Consider the following 18,885-nt stretch of genomic DNA (forward strand, 5'->3'; position numbering starts at 1 on the left):
AGGGCACTGCCCAGAGTCTCAACTTTCAGGGTTTGAAAGATGAGATTGGACAGTAGGCCGGGCATCCTAAGGGTGCTGGGCTAAATCAGACTGTGCCTCGAGAATTCCTAGCAGACAAAAAGAGGTCCATGATGCTGCATGGCCACCACAGCACGGATGTCAGCATCTGTTACAGACTGGGCACCTTCTGCTTGCCTTCTTGCTGTGGGGAGATGGGAGACGGCTGAAGTGGCCCGTGTGATGGACAGGAGTAGACAGACATAACCAACAGTGAACCATCTTGCCTCCTTTCCTCTCCAGGTTTCTGGAATTTTTGGAACTAGGCACATGAAGCAAATCGCATGACCAGTTGCCTAAGTTGGGTTTTTATCATTGTGATAAAACTCCATGACCAAAGTCAATTTGGAGAGGAAAGGGTTTTTTGTCTTACCAGTCTCACGCCACAGGCTCTCACGGAGGGAAGTCAGGGTAGGGACTCTAAAGCAAGGGCTTGAACGCAGGAACTGAAGCAGAAGCCATGGAGAGATGCTGCTTACTGCCTTGCTAGCTGAGGCTTGCTCAGCCTGCCTTCTTATGCGACTCAGGACCACCTGCCCAGGGGTGGCACCACCCACAGTAGCCTGGGCCCTCCCACATCAATCTCTGCTAAAGAAAATGCCCCCACAAAACTGCCTTACAGACATCTGGATGTAATCTGGATGTAGGCATTTTCTCAATTGAGGTTCCTCTTTCTAGATAATTCTAACTTATGTCAAGTTGACAGGACAAAAAAGAAGAGAGAAAGGAAGAAAACAGGACACCAGGATACCTAAGCAGTTGAAAGCAGCTAAGCAGCTAAGCAGCTGAAGAGACCAAAAAATAGTTTCATTTTCCTAACAAAGATTTTAATCTCAGAAACTCTTTACTCAAAGTGAAATTGTAATGTATTTATAGCATATCTGTTCTACATTTTCAGCATTACCTTGTTTTGAGCTAAAACTAGCTCAGGATGTAATTTGTATATGTTCATGATGTGTGTATGTGTGTGTGTGTGTGTGCACACTTGCAGGTGTGATGTGTGTGCTTGTGTGTTTGGAGGCCTGAGGCTGACATCTAGCGTCATCCTCAATTGCTCTCAGCTGATGGTACCGAGACAAATCCCATGCTATGCCTGGAATGAGACTGTCCTTTCCTCTTCCTGGGTTTCCCTCTTTCTGCCTCCTGTATACTTTGAAAGCAGGTGGAATTCTGCACTCACCTGGAGTGCATGCTGGGGTCTGAACTATGACCCTCACACTTGAACACCAAACACTTTGCTCACTGGGCCATCTCCTCAGCTCAGTAAGCATTTTTTTTAAATAAAATAAAATAAACAAATAGTTTTATACTTTAGGTAAAAGCTCATAATTAAATTTCTCTTATAAAGTTTCTAATACCACTGCACTATAATTGAATTAACAAAACCCGATGCACACTCGAGCTTTGCAGATACCTACATGAAGCAAAAGCGGAGGTTCACCTGCACAGCCTTAGGACTGCTGTTTCTTTTTCTTGGAAGAGACCACAAGTCATAAATTCTGTTACTGTGGGCATCAGCCAACTCCATTATTAACACCACCAAGGGGAATTTAAATGTATCATGTTATAGGATCAAAAGTTTCACTCTCTGAATTGGTGCCAGCAACACAAAGAATTTCCAGACCCTTTGGTCCAACCACAGGCAGCAGGGACCTCTTCCCACCAGCCCTATGACTCACTCCCTTGTGGGGTGAAGGTCACTCCATGCTCTCCCAAGGCCACGGCCCATCTGCCTCCTGTGGTGAAGGATTTTGTGTTCACAGTGTGAACCTAGAACCGCAGACCCTCACTAAAGTCTCCAGGGACCTTCTTTGCCATTTCTCTTGCCTAATTCAGTGATGTAGGCTGCATCCTAGAAACCTGCTCTAGTGTTCTTGAAAGGAAGCCAAACTAGATCTTCCTGAACTAGATGGCTTCAGCATTTTACTCATTGGTCCAATGGCCTAAGAGCTAGCCTAATGGCCGGAAATGACTGCCTGCTAGAAGGGCTGCAGCCTCCTTGAACTTCAATGTATCAGGGCCATTGTTTGGCACCACATGAGAAGTGCTCACCGCAGTCTTGGGGCACATTCCTACATATCCTTGACTTCTAACTTATCCTCCTTGTTAATCCATTCATTAGCACCAAATCGCAGGGCGTCTTGCCAAGCCCATGGGCATGATCAGAGCTTGTGAAGTCAGATTCCCCCAGCCACATGAGTTCAGTCATCTCATTAGTTCCCCGGCGCTACCCAAACCCATCATCAAGTGTGTTTGTTTCACGTTGTTGCCATTTTCTCAATACAGGTATTGTTGAATAGGATTGTTTTTAATACCCGCTTTGGCTTAACTGTTGTTTGATCTTCATAATACAGTAAATCTGCAGACTAAATAGAACTGAGTTCGGGAGAAGAGGAGGGGAAAATAGCAGGGAGGCCGCCCGCAGACATCCCTCTCCTTAGAATTAGAGATGAACAGATACAGAACCTGAACAGACAGCTCTCATCTGCCTCTCTGGGCAGGAGACAGAGTCTTGCAACCAACAGTGGTCCAGCTTTGGGGATGAATCCACTTGGTGTAAACTGCTACATCAAATGATAGCGTGAGAACAGAGAAAAAGAGCAGCCTGTGTTTTTCAGGCAGCATGCCCTGCCCTGCACTCACAGCTGGATGAAGGGTCACTGCTTCTTTCCCAAGCCTGGGTTTTGTTCTGGCCCTTAGGGTTCTGATCCTAGAAAGAGATCTTTTTTGGAAAAGTACAGTCTCAGGAGTCTGAAAGCAAGGCTTCAGGGTTGTACTTTACCTCAGCTATGGCACCTTTTGTTGTTGTTGCTCAATCCCATCTTTGTCCCAAAGCTAGCGATATTATGAAACAAGTGTGGAAATACAGTCCTCAGCTCATAGTAAGTGTGCAGTCTCATCATTTCTAAGAGTTGATGCCTCTGTTTAAGAGCTGTCTCTCAGTGGAGACCACAAGTCCCTTTGGAAGCCCTGGGTGCCCTCTGTCTGGTCCCTGGCATAGCAGGATTGCCCCACCCCCCTGTGCCACGTCGAATGGAAGCCCCCTGCTTTTTCAAGGTGGCAATTGCTTGGTCCCTGGAACATCCCTGGGAACTGGATGCATTAAGGACCACAGTGCTTCCAAGGACGGGGAACTTCAGGCTACTCTCAGGCTTCCGTGACTGATAAGAAGTCCTTCTGCCGTGGTAGCCCCGCTCCTCTAGCATCACTGAAGCCCACCCTCTCATTGCAGGGAAGCCACAGATACACGCATGCGGCTGTGCTCAGCATTGAGCTCAAGCCATCAAGGTGTATCAGCAAGGTGGGGGGTGGGGGAGTGCTGATGTGGGGGCTGGAGGTGGCAGCAAGAAGGATGTCTGTTGACATTCACAAAGGGAATCATGGACGCTATGGGGGAAAAAAATCCTTAGCCTCTGTTTACCGTTGTAGGTAGCCACGGGGAAGAGAGGGGGCGGGGTGGGAAAAGGAGACAATAGAATTCTGTGTTGCCTGCTATAAAAGTCTGCTTTCCCAAACGATGTGGCAAGCTGCTCAGAGCACTGCTCAATTAGCCCCAGTGCTTAAAGGAGGGTCTCCCTGCAGCTGTTGGTGGCGGGCAGGAGTGGAGGCGGGCAGCTCTCCACAGCTCTGGGACAGTGGGGAGGCAAACCTGCGGGATTCTGAACTGGAAGAGATGGGGGAGGGAAGGAAAGAGATGCTGGTCCGTGCTTCTTGGACCTAAGGCCTCACGGGAGGTTAAGGAGCTGTGCTGGAGTGAGGCATTGCCTGGCAGACCTCGGAGGAGATGGCCAGAAAAGTGAGCGGGCGCGTCTCTTGAGCAGAGTGACCGACATATGGATCGCGTTATCTGGAAGGGTTACAGTCTGAAGGAGTTCCTAGGGGTTTTCAGGGCGTGGGGTGGGGGAAGGGAGCCTCTGGAAACTCAAGGAGCTTTCTAAACAAAAGGAATTTGAGAAGGCTTGGGGAAATAATGAGAAATGCAAACTTGACCCAGCGTTTTCTTGTATCTCTCTGGCTTTTCTTCTGCCCCTGCCGTTTTCACATTTCCAGTTCCTGGGACCCAGGAAGGCCCCTAGATGCCAGTGTCTTGTTCAGTGTGGACAGCACAACTGGCCTGGGGGTAAGAAGGACGCTGGAACAGTCTCATTCCTTTGTGCTAGAGGAAAAGGGAGCTTAACCTTAGAACCTTGAGGACAGGCAAGCTGCTTGGAATGGATTGGCCCTAGGGACGGCTTTCATACAAGAGCAAACTGGTATCCCCTGTGGTGTGGGAAAGCCCCACCCAAGAACTCACTGGATTGTGAGGGACTCCAGGTGGGAAGCTCAGTTCGAGTACCTAACTTCTGCCCTCTCAATGTCCCTTCCAAACATATAACACACAATATACATACAGACACACTTACAGGCCTCCATACATACATACATAAGCACACATACACACATGCTTATTCAGACACACACTACACAGACATGCACCACACACACACACATTCTCATGTATATATCACACACATGCTCACAATTTTCGATACATACACCACATACACAAAGACTTATATACTATATACATGGGAATTCAGACCCTACACTTATGTCCAATATACTCATACATTTACTCTCACACACCGACATCTATATACAACACTGTTACACACATACCATACACACAGAGATAAACACTCACATAGAAACACACACACATACGTTCCCCCAACACACACATCACTCACCCAGAAAGAAGCTGCCTGCCTGTGTCCCAGTGTGCATGTATTCTCTGAGACCTTAGTCCTCCCAGCCTTGGATTAGCGTCCCCTTGTCTACTCTCGAGAAGAGCTTCAGATGAACTGTGTAGCCATGGCTTTCCCATTGGGCTTCTTCATTCCTATGGTTCCTGGTCTGCGTACCCTGCTGTGTCTTCAGAGCCAGTGGCTGTGTCTCTGGAGCTAGGAAGAAAATGTAAACAGTGTAGAGCTTGGGTGATGGTTTTGGTCAACCGTGGCAGAGCAGAACAGTTGCAAATCTGAATATCCCTCTGGAACAATAGTGGTTGAGATTTTGTTGGTGCTGTCTCTCATCACCCTCTCCCCCGGGACAAGTAGCAAAACACTTGTCTAGGGGACTTTGGGACAACTAAAAAACTGCATGTCCTGTTCATAAAGAAAAAAAAAAAGCCAGCCTTTCTTTACAAACATGCACATACACAGACACTCGCACACACATACACACACACACATATATACACACACACAATTCCCTCTTCTAAGGTGGCTAGTTTGTGTCAAGTTGTTAAAAATCATCACAACTTCACCTGGATACGGAAGGAGGGGACATATTTACCATCATGAATAGGGACAAGTGTCAAAAATCTACTGTCGTGTTTTAAAATTAGCAACATACTTGTGCAAGGAACTGGACAGAATGCATGCTCTCTTTTCCTTTCTTATTTTATTTTGTGTATGGATTGTCCTCATGTGTTGAGTGCCTGCTCTGTCTTCTGTAAGAACACAAGTGCTCCTCACTTAATGCTGTGGGCTGTAGCACGGGAACCCCTGTCTATGCTACAGCCGCCTCCTTCAGGTTGTCCAGGGGTGTCTCCTGAGACAAGCAACCTGTGGCCACCCTGCCCCATTTGCTTTCTCTCAAGAGACTGTACATTACATCCTCCATGTCAATGGCAGAGGACTGGGACGAAAAGGGGCCCTTCAGGATGGGTGGCGTCTTCTAACATGAGAAGGATGGTTGCCTGGAGTTCACTGAGCAGCACAGAGATCAAAGAGATGAAAAAGCCATTGAGTAGGCAAGGAAGCCATCCAGAGTGCAGAAAGTGAATCAGAACATGCAGACTTCCAGAGCATGCAGGAGAGTTTCTGTGTCATAGATATAGCACAAACTACATGGCTGCCTCTGTGGCTAGGTCAGTGCACTATCTCACATAGTGTTATACATTATACGCTGTTTACATTCACCTGTGGCCCCATGCTCCCTCCTCAAGAAAATCTTGCTGGCCATGAGTGGTTTTTGGAATGGCCATGTTTATGGCCTTGGACAGTCAGCACAGGGCTGGTTCCATGGCTTTCCACTGACTATTTACTTTACATTAGCCAGGCCCTTTCCCTCCATACCCATCCTGTTATACAAGAATCCTAACAGATGAGCATGCCAGTTCCTGCCTCCATGTCTTCAAGGAGACAGAGAACTAGGGCCAGAAAATGAGACTAACAATAGGGATCACTTGATCTGGGGAGGAAGCGACTGGGGATTAGCATGGAACAACAGAAACACGGGATGTTCCAGTTAAGAAAATCTTAGACATTCTTTAGTTCAAGAATTTTAGGGCTGGACAGATGACTCAGTAGGTAAAGTACTTGCTTTGCAAACATGAAGGTATGTATGTATTTGAATCCCCAGAATCCATATAAATGTCTGGTGGCTATGGTGGCACTTGGAAGGCAGGTCTGGAATCCCTGAGCAAGTTGGCTATCTAGACTAGTCAAATCAGTGAGCCTCGGGCTCAAGGCAAAGGCTCTACTTCAATATGCAAGGTTGAGCATGATCAAGGTAGACCTTCTTTATCATTCTGTCTCCATACATATAAGCACACACATTCATGTGAACCCATGCATTTATGAATATGTATACATGTGTATGTGCAATACTTATGCTTGTAAAATTAGCAATCAAAACCTAAGATCTGTGGGCCACTAAGTTGGGCTTAAGGGAGTCTACAAACCACACTGAAATTATTTTGCAAAATGTTTCCTTTGTGTATCTGTGTGTGCATTTCAAGCCCCAAACTCTTCATCTTTAATCACAGTTCTGAATCATGTCCACCTACATCCTTAACCAAGAATGAGTAGGCCTTCCATATAGTGTTTAGAAAAGTGCGCATTGCTGGGGGTTGTCACCAGTACTGGGGAAAGTGACAGGTAGTTAGCAGCTGGGAATCCAAGCTTCATGTGTGTGGAATGCCAGCTGACCTGCCTAAAATGCAAGCAGCATCCCTGTTGGAGGAACTACAAGGAACTGAGATGCCTCCCATCACCAGATCATCAATGATTCACTCTCAGCCCCAAAGCTAGTTAGTGGCACATATTAATCAATCAAAGCATGAGACATGCTCAAGTCCACATATTTTAATTCCCATCTCTTACATACTGCAATCTCTGAAAACCAAGAGTCCAGAACATATCATCTCAGAAAATCTAGCCCATCTGGGTGCTGAGGATTGAACCTGTGACTCTGCATGTGTGGGCAAGCATCTACCACTACGTCAGATCTGCAGGCTGGGTCCTCTTGCACTTGGTTTTCTTTACAGCTGAATAAGGAGAGGGATACTTTAACTTCGAGAAATGAAAGCGCAAGCCGTGACACTGCAAACAAGTTGAACAAACACTCTTTCCAGGCAGTGTGAATCAGGGGTGCCAGCCTCAGCCTGTGGAATGTCCTCCTGACACTTCGGAGGACCTGGCTAGAGTGTCTCTTTTCTCTAACCATGGAACAAAGCATTGAAAACATCATGGTGTTGCTGCCAGTTTGCTGCGAAGAAGTAACAGGTGCCTTGGATTCGGAGCTAAGTGGGAGGAATTATGCAATATTAGCTGAATGTTAGGGCAGTGAGGTCAGAGAGATGGCTGCTTAAATCCCGGCTCTGTATCTCAATTGATGTATGAGCTTTGGGCAAAATTATTTAATCCCTCTGAGCCTCAGTTTCCTCGGCTGCAAAGTGGGCATAACAATCGTATCTAGAAGGATTAATTGAGATAATCCATGCAAAGTGTCTCACACAGTCTAGCATGTGGGAAGGCTCACCAAAGGTTAGCAGTTATTACAAGTGATTATTGTGACTTGTGTCTGTGATTAAACACAGCTTTGAGTTCAGTGTGTTTGTGCCAGAATTGCTTTCAGAGGAGAAACTCTGGGCTGATTTTTTTTTTTCTTTGAGTCTTGCCATGCTGCCCAGAAAGTCTCTAGACGGTCTGGGATTGGAGTCATAATGTTTAGTAAGTGCCTGCCTCGCACTCCAGCTTGGATGAAAGACTGGTTATCTTCCTGAGCACATGCCCCGACATTGCTGGGCGAGCGGGTGAGAACAGACCCATAAAATCACCAAATAGACACCTCCTCTGTTTCTGCCTCTTGGATTGTAAAAGTGTTCCAATGAATGATGGTGGCCACAGTGAGTATAAAGAGAGACTGCCACCAAATGAAAAGAGAGCTCCTAGGCAGACTGAAAGGTGACCACAACTCCCATGGTCTTCAGGCAGCAAAGTTTCCTAGCAGAGAGCATCCTACCTAAGATAACCACAGACCAACATCTCAGTATGGCATGTCCCATCCTCACGGAAGGAGTCTGGCCTTGGGGTAAGGGAGATCTGTGAGGGGCTATGCTTGGTATCAGCCACGTATCAAGCATAGAGGAGAAAGCCTGCCATCTGATCACATTTTCTACAGCCAAGTACTCTCAGGGCCAAACCAGGATGGTTTCTTGATCTTACACTTCCTCCTGCCACTATGGTTGCAGAAATCAGGATGGGCATTGCCAAGCCAGCTGTGGTCTTGGTTTAGAAGAGAGGACAGGAGTTTGCATTGAACAGAAGCCATACCTTGGGAATTCCCTCAGGCAGCTACTTCATCCTTTGGATTCGAGGCCTATCGTTTGCTGGGTAGACAAGAGTCCAGAGCTTTATTGTGATTCATCTCATTATTGTACATTGTAATATAATTCATTGTAATGATTACAAAGCCATTTCTCAGCCGTCACTGACTTGTGATGGCATTCCTCTTAGTTGCCTAACACTTGCCCACAACCAGAGGATCAGCACAAGCCTAATGCAAACACTAGGCATAAATTTAAATCAAAAGTATTGATTTGGGAAAGGTTATCTTCCGAAGCTAAAGTCAGTCTCTAGTGCCCACTTTCTCTCAGCTGTTGGGCACAGCACCTAACCTCGTGTGTCTTAGCCCTTAGAAAATGGAGTTAACACAGACATAGAAAATCATCTTCCAAATCAACATGTACCAGGGCATTAAATGAATTGAAAAAGCCTAACATGTGATGGGGATGTGGTTCAGTTGGTAGAGTACTTGTCTAACTAGTGATGGGGATGTAGTTCAGTTGGTGGAGTACTTGCCTAACATGTTCAAAGTCCTGAAAATGATCCCACAACACGACATAAACCCAGTGTGGTACCACACAGCTGTAATCCCTACACTTGGGAGGTGGAGGCCAGGAGATCAGAAGTTCAAGGTCACCCTCAGTGATATGGTGAATTTGAGACCACCGTCTTAGAGACAAGGAAGAAGGAAGGAAGGAAGGAAGGAAGGAAGGAAGGAAGGAAGGAAGGAAGGAAGGAAGGAAGGAGAAAATGAGACTAATTATTAGCCGTCCATCCTTATCAAGAGGGCAATACCATTTGTACATGTGTTCACAATCCTATGAATGCAGCATGTCTGCGAAAAGTGGCAGCCACCGTGTCGAAAGCAGAGCAAGATTTACTAGGCAGGCCCGGTATGACCAGTAGCTGGGTGGACTCATTTTCTCTGCAATCTCTTTCTAGTCCACCGTCTGACCATGAAAAGAGCCATACAAAGAGTAATGTAACCGAGAATTTCCTGGGGGCTCCTATGAACCTACCAGGCTCCCTTCAGAGCTTCTGCCAAGATGGGGCCAAGTGAGAGGGCTCCTGTCCTGGGAACACATACTACCTTCCTGCTCAGTGCTGCGGTGCACATTGTTTTGACATGTGCGTGCCTTCCATCTCACGTTGCCTGAGGGCCTGAGGAAGGCATGCTCCCCAAGCATCTGCACATAGCAAACTCCTGGCTTCCCACCTCCTCCCCGCAGTTAGCTTTCCCAGGGGCAGGGACGGAGGTACAGGTTCCTAGTCCACAATGAGGGTTCTGTTTCTCTCAGCCCGATCTTGGGACAGAATAGTTTGTACAGTCAGAAATGGGTCAGCCTTCTGAGGGTCTCTGGTTTGTTTTGGCTCAGCCTGGCATGTGCCATCTAACTTCACTTGGCTGTGATCTCTGTTGCCACTGGGAAATTAGCCTCACATGAACTAAGAAGCTCTTTTCCTATCTCAGACCTTAGACCCTGGGATAATCATCTACCGTGTTAACCAGTTTCCAAATTCTTACTTTGAAGTGTTGGGGCTTCTTGTTACTGCTCTGTGTGTGTGTGTGTGTGTGTGTGTGTGTGTGTGTGTGTGTGTGTGTGTGTGTGTGTGTTTCAGGGTTATCACCTTTGCATCTCAGGCTGATTTCCAACTCATCCTCCTCCTGCCTTGGTCTTCAGGTCCTGGGATTGCTGGCACGAGCCACCACGCCTGACTAGTGTAAGATTTAACAAGGAACAGTCATGCAGAACCTGATCTTAAAGAACAGGCTAAGAATCCACTTTCTGGCCCCGGCCAGCCTGCCCTCACTGGCTGGTGCTGACCTGCCTAACTCTCAGGGACACCCAGATGGGTTACCACCAAACACAGGCAGAGAGCATGCCTTGTCTTGATCGCTGATGTCGCTTGGTTTTCTATGAATGCTTCAAGCATTCCTCTGCATCTTCCCAGGCTAGTCCCTGGGTCCTTCTTTGATCACAGCTCTGTTCCTTACCCTCCTGGTTTCTGTTTTTAAGTTTTTCTTTTTGCATCCCTCTATGGAGCTGTGACAACCAAACAACACCAGGTATCAGAGCATGCCTATGTCTACAGTGATGAATGTCATCTCATTATCCCGGCGCTAGGATACCGAGTGTTTTGGAAGACACATACATAAGCATGTAAGATGGCCACGCCAAATAACTTCCTATTTCCTCCCATTGGGGAATCCTATGTTTCTTTAATCACTAATAATCACGCAATCTCACTGTTAACAGACCTGTAAATGATCTGAGTGATGGGGTGGCATCTTTCAACTGTTACATGGAAGAGTTGTTGTTCCTTATTGGACATTGTAAGAGAGAGAGTGCCCAGCTTGTGCTGAGACTGAGTAAGGATAGTGCCAGTGTTGCACTAGACGGGAAGGCAGAAGGGGCTGTGGACACTCAGACAGCCCCATGGATGTGAGTTTATTTCTCATTCACTCTTCTACCAACTCCAAGTTCCTTCCTTCACCCTCTTCAAGCATTTCCTTTCCTAGTTGATTCTGGATTCCTCCTCCCTCCAGAGAGCTGGCCTGCGTGTTTTCAGTTTGAGTTTTACTATTTCCAGGTTGCCCATTCCTCATGGATGGTAGAGCCTAATCGGTCTGTTCTCATCAGCATCTTCAGAGCCTTTCCTTTAGGTGTCAACTGTGCATTTGAATTAATCTGCCTCTCTTCCCCCATCCCTGTTTCCAGTTCCCTAGGAACACTAGCAGACATCTTCGGAAGGCTTCGTCAGAGTCTCTCTCTGGCCAACCTCATTGCCTTGTCATAGGTCAGAGCATCTTTGTGTGACTCTGTTGACTCATCCTGAAGCCTGAGGACCTGTGAGCAGAACAAAGCCAGGGTGAATTAATGTGTGGTTAGGCAGTGGGGAACAAGCTGGGCCTTTGCTATGGTCCTGATTTCATGTTTCCGCCACATTCCTTTCCTTTTTATCATTTAACTTGAAATCCACCACTTTCCCATCGCTCCCCTGTCCACTGCCTGCACGAGATATGAAAGTTATCTGGCAGGACACAGCCCTAGAGGCCCTGAGCCTTAGTCAGAGGCCATGTCACAGAGGCTGAGGTCCTCCGGGGAATTAGCCATCTGGGTACAGCTGGACAGCTTCGTCTCTAACCCCAGCCACAACAATGCACTTGCTTCCAGCAGACCATGGGTGTATAAGAAATAAAAAATCCCGTGAATACTCATATTGCAGTGTTGTCAATAAAAATTAAAAGCTGATGTCAGGCTGATCTTCTCCCCTCTGAGGAATGCCAATGTCACCTCTTTGTCTTCTCTGAAGCCTCCCGAGTTTCTAGAGATGGCTGCAAACCCAGGACATGAGGTGGCATGCCCAGTGCTCTGACCCTTACAACATTCAACCTCTGCAAGAATTGGTGACCTCCAGAGGGATTGACTTGCAAAATTCCAGATCCAGAAGGGATAGGGGACAACTGGCTTATTTATTTTCATGAGTAATGGTTTCATAAGAAATACAGAGAGGAGGAAACAGAAGTGGTGGCCTCAAATCCCTAGAAACTGGTTTTATGGCTGAGACATCTTTGGGAGGTACTTAACCTGCTGGACAGCAGCTGTCGTGGCTGCACTTAACTCTTAGAACATGCAAGAGTAGGGAAGGGAAAGAGGCCACAGATGTAATCTCGAGGAACATGAGCCTAGTGTGCTCAAACCCTAGTTCTCCTGCTTATTATTTATTTAACCTCACTCCTCAGTTTCCCCAGAATGGGATATATGAGACTACTTACCTCAGTGGGGTGGGTCTCAGGATTAACAATATCACAGGTATTAATCTCTGACTCCTGGCATTTTTATAGTCAAGGGGCTCACCATAAATGTACCCCACACACGCCACTCACCATGTTAAGCGAGAGAAGTCGGACTTGGACAGACACCTATCACACGGTTTTTCTCACATCACAGAGATGTGCAAACAGAAGGGTTGACACTTGGGAGTGGACAAATAAAGGTAATGAGAGGTGACTATGCTCAGAATCCATGGCATTGGTGGATAAGAAAGTCATAATGAAATCCATCACTTTATGCAATGACTGACTGTATGCTAGTCTGGTTTTTTTTTTTTTTAAATCTGTGCATGTTTGACAAGAGTGGTTTGCAGGTGTGTAGTCAGGAGCCGGCTCCTGGGTGGGGAAACTGGTCCTCGGAAGGTGAAACCCCCTCTGCAAGGGCCAGCCCAGATACAGGCTGTTGTCTCCAGTGCTCTACTGCCTCGTGGCCCAGCTCCCTTTCCCATTTCAGTCACTTGCTGAATACCCAGAAATCCTCTGTATGTGTTGTAAACTGAGCCAAAAAGAGGGAATCAGAAATTGCTCTCTTTTGAGTATTTTGAAGGATGGTGAAACCTTGTTAGGAATGTTGCTCTAGGGACTGAGAAAACACCATATGTGGGAAAGCATTGCTAAGCGAGGAGAATAGCGTGCGCGCGCTGGAGATGGGCACGAGGGAGAGGGTAGGAAGGGGGTTTTACTGAGGCCTTTAACAGGTCTTTTTCTAATTATAGCCAAGAAGAGCCTGGGGACTAAGGCCTGCTTCAGAGCCAAGGCCTATATTTTCTTTGGGAAAAGAAGGCAGAGTTGATTGGCTTCCAATCCAGGCTTGGCAGAAGCCCACGCAGGATTGCAAGCCAGTAAGCAATGCCTTGGGTAGGTCTTGATTGGTGTCGGTGCCCATTCAGTCAGCAGATCCTGAAGCTCTGCAGCGATGGTGAGCTCCAGGCTGGGCTTGTAGGATTAAATAGACAAGCTTCCCCATGGTGGAGGAGGAGACCTACCGCTAATAACAGCCGTAGACGGTTGCTGAAGCCGAACCTTGTTCAGATGACTGTGAACGTTTCATAAGGCAAAGCAAATCCACTGTTGTGCCCAGCTTATCTGACACCGCTTTCCTGTTTCCATTCCCCATTCCGGGGAAATAATCCCCTAGAGAAACTCCTACCCCAAGAGACACGGTAGGAAGTGAAGGGAATCTGACCAAAAAAGGGCCAGAGATCACATTTTGCCTCTCCTCGTGGCCAGCAGAATCACAAACCTCACTTCCTACTTTTCGCACTTGCTTCCTTAATCTCCTGTCCCTGTGTATCCAATTCATGGGGTTCCTTGTCTCCCACAACCAGCATGGCTGGCTGGAGCTCCAAGCACGTGTAAGCAATAACAATTGGGAGCAACCATACTGGTATAGACGGCTGGGAGCCAGATGTAGAAAGAGGAATTTTCCAGATGTTTGGTCCTCTATATGTACATGCAGCAGAGACAGGCATGCAGCCCGTTACCTGTTACCATGGACAACTCAAGTTTGTGTTCAACTGCCATTTCTAGTACACTCTGTGTGTGCCTGATCGTGCCCTCTCCGTTACGTGATTATGAAAAAGCCTTGTCGCGCTTGAGAAAGGATCGAGTGTCCTCTAACCCCTGATGTTAACTAGCGGTCCATCAGGGCCTCTGAAGTATCTAGGAGTCTTTGCAACCTGGAATGTGTTGCTTTGGAAAATTCTTGTCCCAGTATTCTTGGGATTGCTTTCTCCAGAAACGAAGAAAGGTAAGAAGGAAGGAAGAAAGGAAAAAATAAAAGTAGATTTCCAAAATGGAGTCCAGAGGATGCCTGCTGGGATTTGAGCAAGTCTTGCAGACAGTTTAGAAACACTTCCCGACCTCACATGGCGCACTCTCAGAACTCCCTCCCAGGTGGATAGATGGTAAGGAACGGTGTGGACGAGGGCGTGTGAAGGATGCTAGACCTCCTAAAGTAGCCATTTGGAGGATAGACTGACAGAACGGAAAGGAAGCATGTTGCTGTTGTGGAAGGCAGTTGGAGAACGTCAGAGAAAGGCCAGCTTAGGAAGCCAGCGGCGAGGATCGGGAACAGTCTCCACATAAGTGGTCATGAAAATGGCAAGGATGGAAGCTTTGCCCGTAAGTCACAAAGCTTGCAGAGAAACAGTGAATCGGGTTAGAGTGGAGGGCATGAGAACAGTACAACTGATGGGAAACGGGAACAGGGGCAAAGACACCGCCCCACCTCCTCTTCGTCTTAGCACCTCCGTGTACAGTACCTGGAATTGCTCTCAAAGGCCCAGGTATTCAAGGTTTGATTCTGGCTCCGCAGGTACTGGGAGCTTGCGAGAGGCCTTCATGGCGCTGGAGACACGTCCTGAGATAGGGTTCTCTCCTCCTTGCCTCCTTCACTTTTCTTTAGCTCCAGGCCATGGTTGATTTTTTTTTTTTTTTTTTTTTACTCAAGCACACTCTTTTTGACCGTATCACCAGAACCAAAGCACAAGGCCAATTCATCACGAACTGAAGCCTCGAAAGCTGTGAGCCAAGAAACCTCTCCTTTTCCTTTACATATTGATCAACTTCGGTATTTGTTATAGTAGTTAACTAGCAAATCAGCGAAGGTACGAGGTCAAATGTGCTTTTGCTCTTAAAAGTTGCTTTCATTTTTATTCGTATGTGCATGTCTGCGTGTGTGACACATGTGTGCTGGTGTCCGTGGAAGTCAGCAGAGGATGTTAGCTCCCCTAGAATTATAGTTACCTGCAGTTGTGAACCACCCAACATGGGAGCTGGCCTGAAACTTAGGTCCTCTAGGAGAACAGCAAGCACTTTGACTTCCAGAGCCAATTTTCCAGCCCTCAATAGAGCTTTTGTTGTTGCTGTTGTTTTGTTTTGTTTCTGTTTTTTTTCCAGACAGGGTTTCTCTGTAGCTTTGGAGATTGTCCTGGAACTAGGCTGGCCTCAAACTCAGAGATCAACCTCCCTCTACCTCCCAAGTGCTAGGATTAAAGGCCTGCGCCACCATTGCCCCGCTCAATAGGGTTTTTCTAGCACTAGCTTTGGCTTCAAAATTCATGCTTCCATCCCAAAGACTTCCTTCTTAGCCCAACTCCATCATACCATCCAATACCCAGCTTGCCAAGTCATCCTCATAATTACCTTTCCCACCTCTGTGTGGTCCTTTTGCTCTACAAGAGAGGCCCTGCATGTAAAGATATCACCCCCATGTGCCGCCCTGTGAGCGAGGATGCTCATGTGTCGGGGACAACCTGGTAAACTGTCTTTAGATAGACTTCCAGTCTTACATGGTCTTCTTGCAGCTGCACTGGGGCGAGGGTGGAGGCTGTGCTGCTGTTTATCTTGTGGTCTTCAAGTTTCATTTCCTTAGGTTTGTATGCAAGATTGACAGAAATGTCTCTTCTCTGCAGAGTGGGAGGGAGATTAATTCCCCTGTGGGAACCATTTTCCTGGGACAGCACAGTTCCTGGTGTGGTGTCTAGGGCAGGCAGCCATGTTACAATCCTTCCCTTGGCTTTGCCCTTGAAGGAATCAGTCATCCTAAGAGTGGTTCCCAGGGGAGGAAGATGGTCCCCTTATTCACAGAGGCAGGCCAGGAAGCAGAGGGTAGACGTCCGGTTAATGACTGAACCTTTGTCAGCCTTTGGGGGATGAGAGAAGAGATGAGGAGGTAGCTGTGTGGTAATTCTGGGGACAGGCTCCTCGATGAAGATTCAGAATCGGGACTTCTTTTCCACAGCTTGTGCCAACCTTGTTTGTTCCTTTTGTTTTCCCCCTGGGTTCTGTAAGATCTTTCTGAAAATACCAACACTGAACCAAGGGAAAGGATTTTATTTTCCATGTGAAGACAGAACTCTGAAGAGAAAACACCCATGGGACCGCTGGGGTGGCCGCAGCGGGGATTAAAACGTGGATGCTCTGGGCGTGGGGTGAAGGAACTGCCAGGTCAGGGTCACCAGCTCAGCTGGCTTTCCACCTGAGAGTCTCCCCCTTGGGCTAACCTCCCGGAAACATGGGCTTGGCCCTAGCGCAGGAGAGGTGTGTGAGGAAGATCTCCAGATCGCTCTGCAATTCCACAAGGACTCTCCAGGAGCCCTGTGCTGAGGTTCTGTTATGGCAACAGAAGAGAGCGGTGGGTTAAAGAACCATTTCAGGAGGGAGGTGGTGGAATCAGATGGAGGACTACAAAAAGTAGTAGAAAAATAGAAACTAAAAATCCTTAGGAGGAAAAAAAAATGAAAAATCAACCCTTGCTTCTCAGAGAAGGTAGAGCCATTCATTTGAGTTGTGTTTTGCTGGGTCTCTCTCTGCAGCAAGGGGTGCTTCACAGAGCTGTGGGTTTTAGGGTTGATGGATAAGAGGGGTGCGCTGGTGACACACAGCCTTCTGGGAGCCTGACAGAGCACCTTGGCACTTAGGCCCTCTCAGCAGGTGCCTGGTGGCCTTGTGTTTGTTTCCAAGGACAGGAGGAGCCAGGAATGAGCCTCTCTCTGATTCCACACTATAAAAACAACAGACCCAATGGCCAGCCTCAGTGTGTCCTTCTGGAAGGCCCTACAGGCTAGAATTAGACTCATAGCACCACATGTCTTGAGGAAATTACAAGGCCCTGAACTGAGAAAGCAGTACACTGACGCAGTCCTCAACGCTGCCTCAGTAGAGTGGGCCATGTATCTTTCCCAAGCTCAAGGGACTTGTCAGGATGTCACCCGTGCACAGCAGGAGGCTGGGGAGCAATGCAGACATCTAATGTAGAAACAACTGGTGCTGTCAGTCTAGAAAGCCATCCAGAGCCCGGTGCTGCATTCCCCAGGATTTCTCAGGGGCTGGGGGAGGAAGCTGCCCCTTCTAAATAGCAGGAAGGAGCTGTGCTGCTTCCTTAAATGGTGGTGCCCTCTCGTTACTCTCAGAGATGGCAGCCTCCGGCAGCTGACACCAGAAAGACCCGGCCCCTCTCGCAGCCAGCCCTTAACACCTGTGTTTCCTCTTTTCAGATCTTACAGGTGAACAAGGTGATGTCCATCTTGTTTTATGTGATATTTCTCGCTTATCTCCGTGGCATCCAAGGTAACAACATGGATCAAAGGAGTTTGCCAGAAGACTCGCTCAATTCCCTCATTATAAAGCTGATCCAGGCAGATATTTTGAAAAACAAGCTCTCCAAGCAAATGGTGGATGTTAAGGAAAATTACCAGAGCACCCTGCCCAAAGCGGAAGCCCCCAGAGAACCGGAGCAGGAAGAGTCCACCAGGTCGGAATTCCAGCCCATGATCGCAACGGACACAGAACTACTGCGGCAACAGAGACGCTACAATTCGCCCCGGGTCCTGCTCAGTGACAGCACCCCTTTGGAGCCCCCTCCCTTGTATCTCACGGAGGATTATGTGGGCAACCCGGTGGTAGCCAACAGAACATCCTCACGGCGGAAACGGTATGCGGAGCATAAGAGTCACCGCGGGGAGTACTCGGTGTGTGACAGTGAGAGTCTGTGGGTGACCGACAAGTCCTCAGCCATTGACATTCGGGGACACCAGGTCACAGTGCTGGGGGAGATCAAGACCGGCAACTCCCCTGTCAAACAATACTTTTATGAAACAAGATGCAAAGAGGCCAGGCCAGTTAAGAACGGTTGCAGGGGAATTGATGACAAACACTGGAACTCTCAGTGCAAAACGTCCCAGACCTACGTCCGAGCACTGACCTCAGAAAACAACAAACTCGTAGGCTGGCGCTGGATACGAATAGACACTTCCTGTGTGTGTGCCTTGTCGAGAAAAATTGGAAGAACATGAATTGGCGTCTGTCCCCACATATAAATTATTACTTTAAATTATATGATATGCATGTAGCATATAAATGTTTATATTGTTTTTATATATTATAAGTTGACCTTTATTTATTAAACTTCGGCAACCCTTACAGTATATAAGCTTTTTTTCTCAATAAAATTCGTGTGCTTGCCTTCCCTCAGGCCTCTCCCATCTGTTAGCCTTGCTCTGTGACCGGGCTCTTGGGAACCCTTCTGTAAAAACCTGTCTACACCAGTATTTTGCCTTCAGTATTGTCAAGGCCATGATTGTGGTTTTAGTAAACTTCTTAAAATCAGACGATGTCAGAGTTGTGTATAAACAGAGTTCTATCCCCTTCTGGTGTGTTCCACATTGGATTAATGAATTAAAAGAACCGCTATGGCCTCCGTTGAAAACGGTACCTTGTAGCCCGCGGCTTGGCATTCTCCTCTGGACAGCAAGCTCACGATCAGGTCCTCACTTCCTCTTTTCAGCTATGGGGCCTGCCAATTAGAGCTGTGGTCTGCGCCAATAATAACGAACCTGGCACTTTTACTTTTCAGCGCATTTGTTGTTTGGGGAT

The 18,885-nt window shown here is 47.5% G+C and overlaps 1 protein-coding gene across 2 annotated transcripts in view; it reads left to right on the forward strand.

The window, feature by feature from the left end:
• Window positions 1-18,487, forward strand: part of Ntf3 (neurotrophin 3) — a 69,931-nt gene extending 51,444 nt beyond the window's left edge. For both annotated transcript variants that reach the window (XM_038319985.1, XM_038319984.1), the window contains exon 2: window positions 17,508-18,487. In XM_038319985.1, coding sequence (XP_038175913.1) covers window positions 17,529-18,305 — 777 coding nt within the window. In that variant the 5' untranslated portion in view covers window positions 17,508-17,528 and the 3' untranslated portion in view covers window positions 18,306-18,487. The remainder of the gene's footprint in view (window positions 1-17,507) is intronic.
• The last annotated feature ends 398 nt before the right edge of the window (window positions 18,488-18,885 follow it).

This window comes from Arvicola amphibius, chromosome 2, assembly GCF_903992535.2.
Source record: "Arvicola amphibius chromosome 2, mArvAmp1.2, whole genome shotgun sequence".
NCBI lineage: Eukaryota > Metazoa > Chordata > Mammalia > Rodentia > Cricetidae > Arvicola > Arvicola amphibius.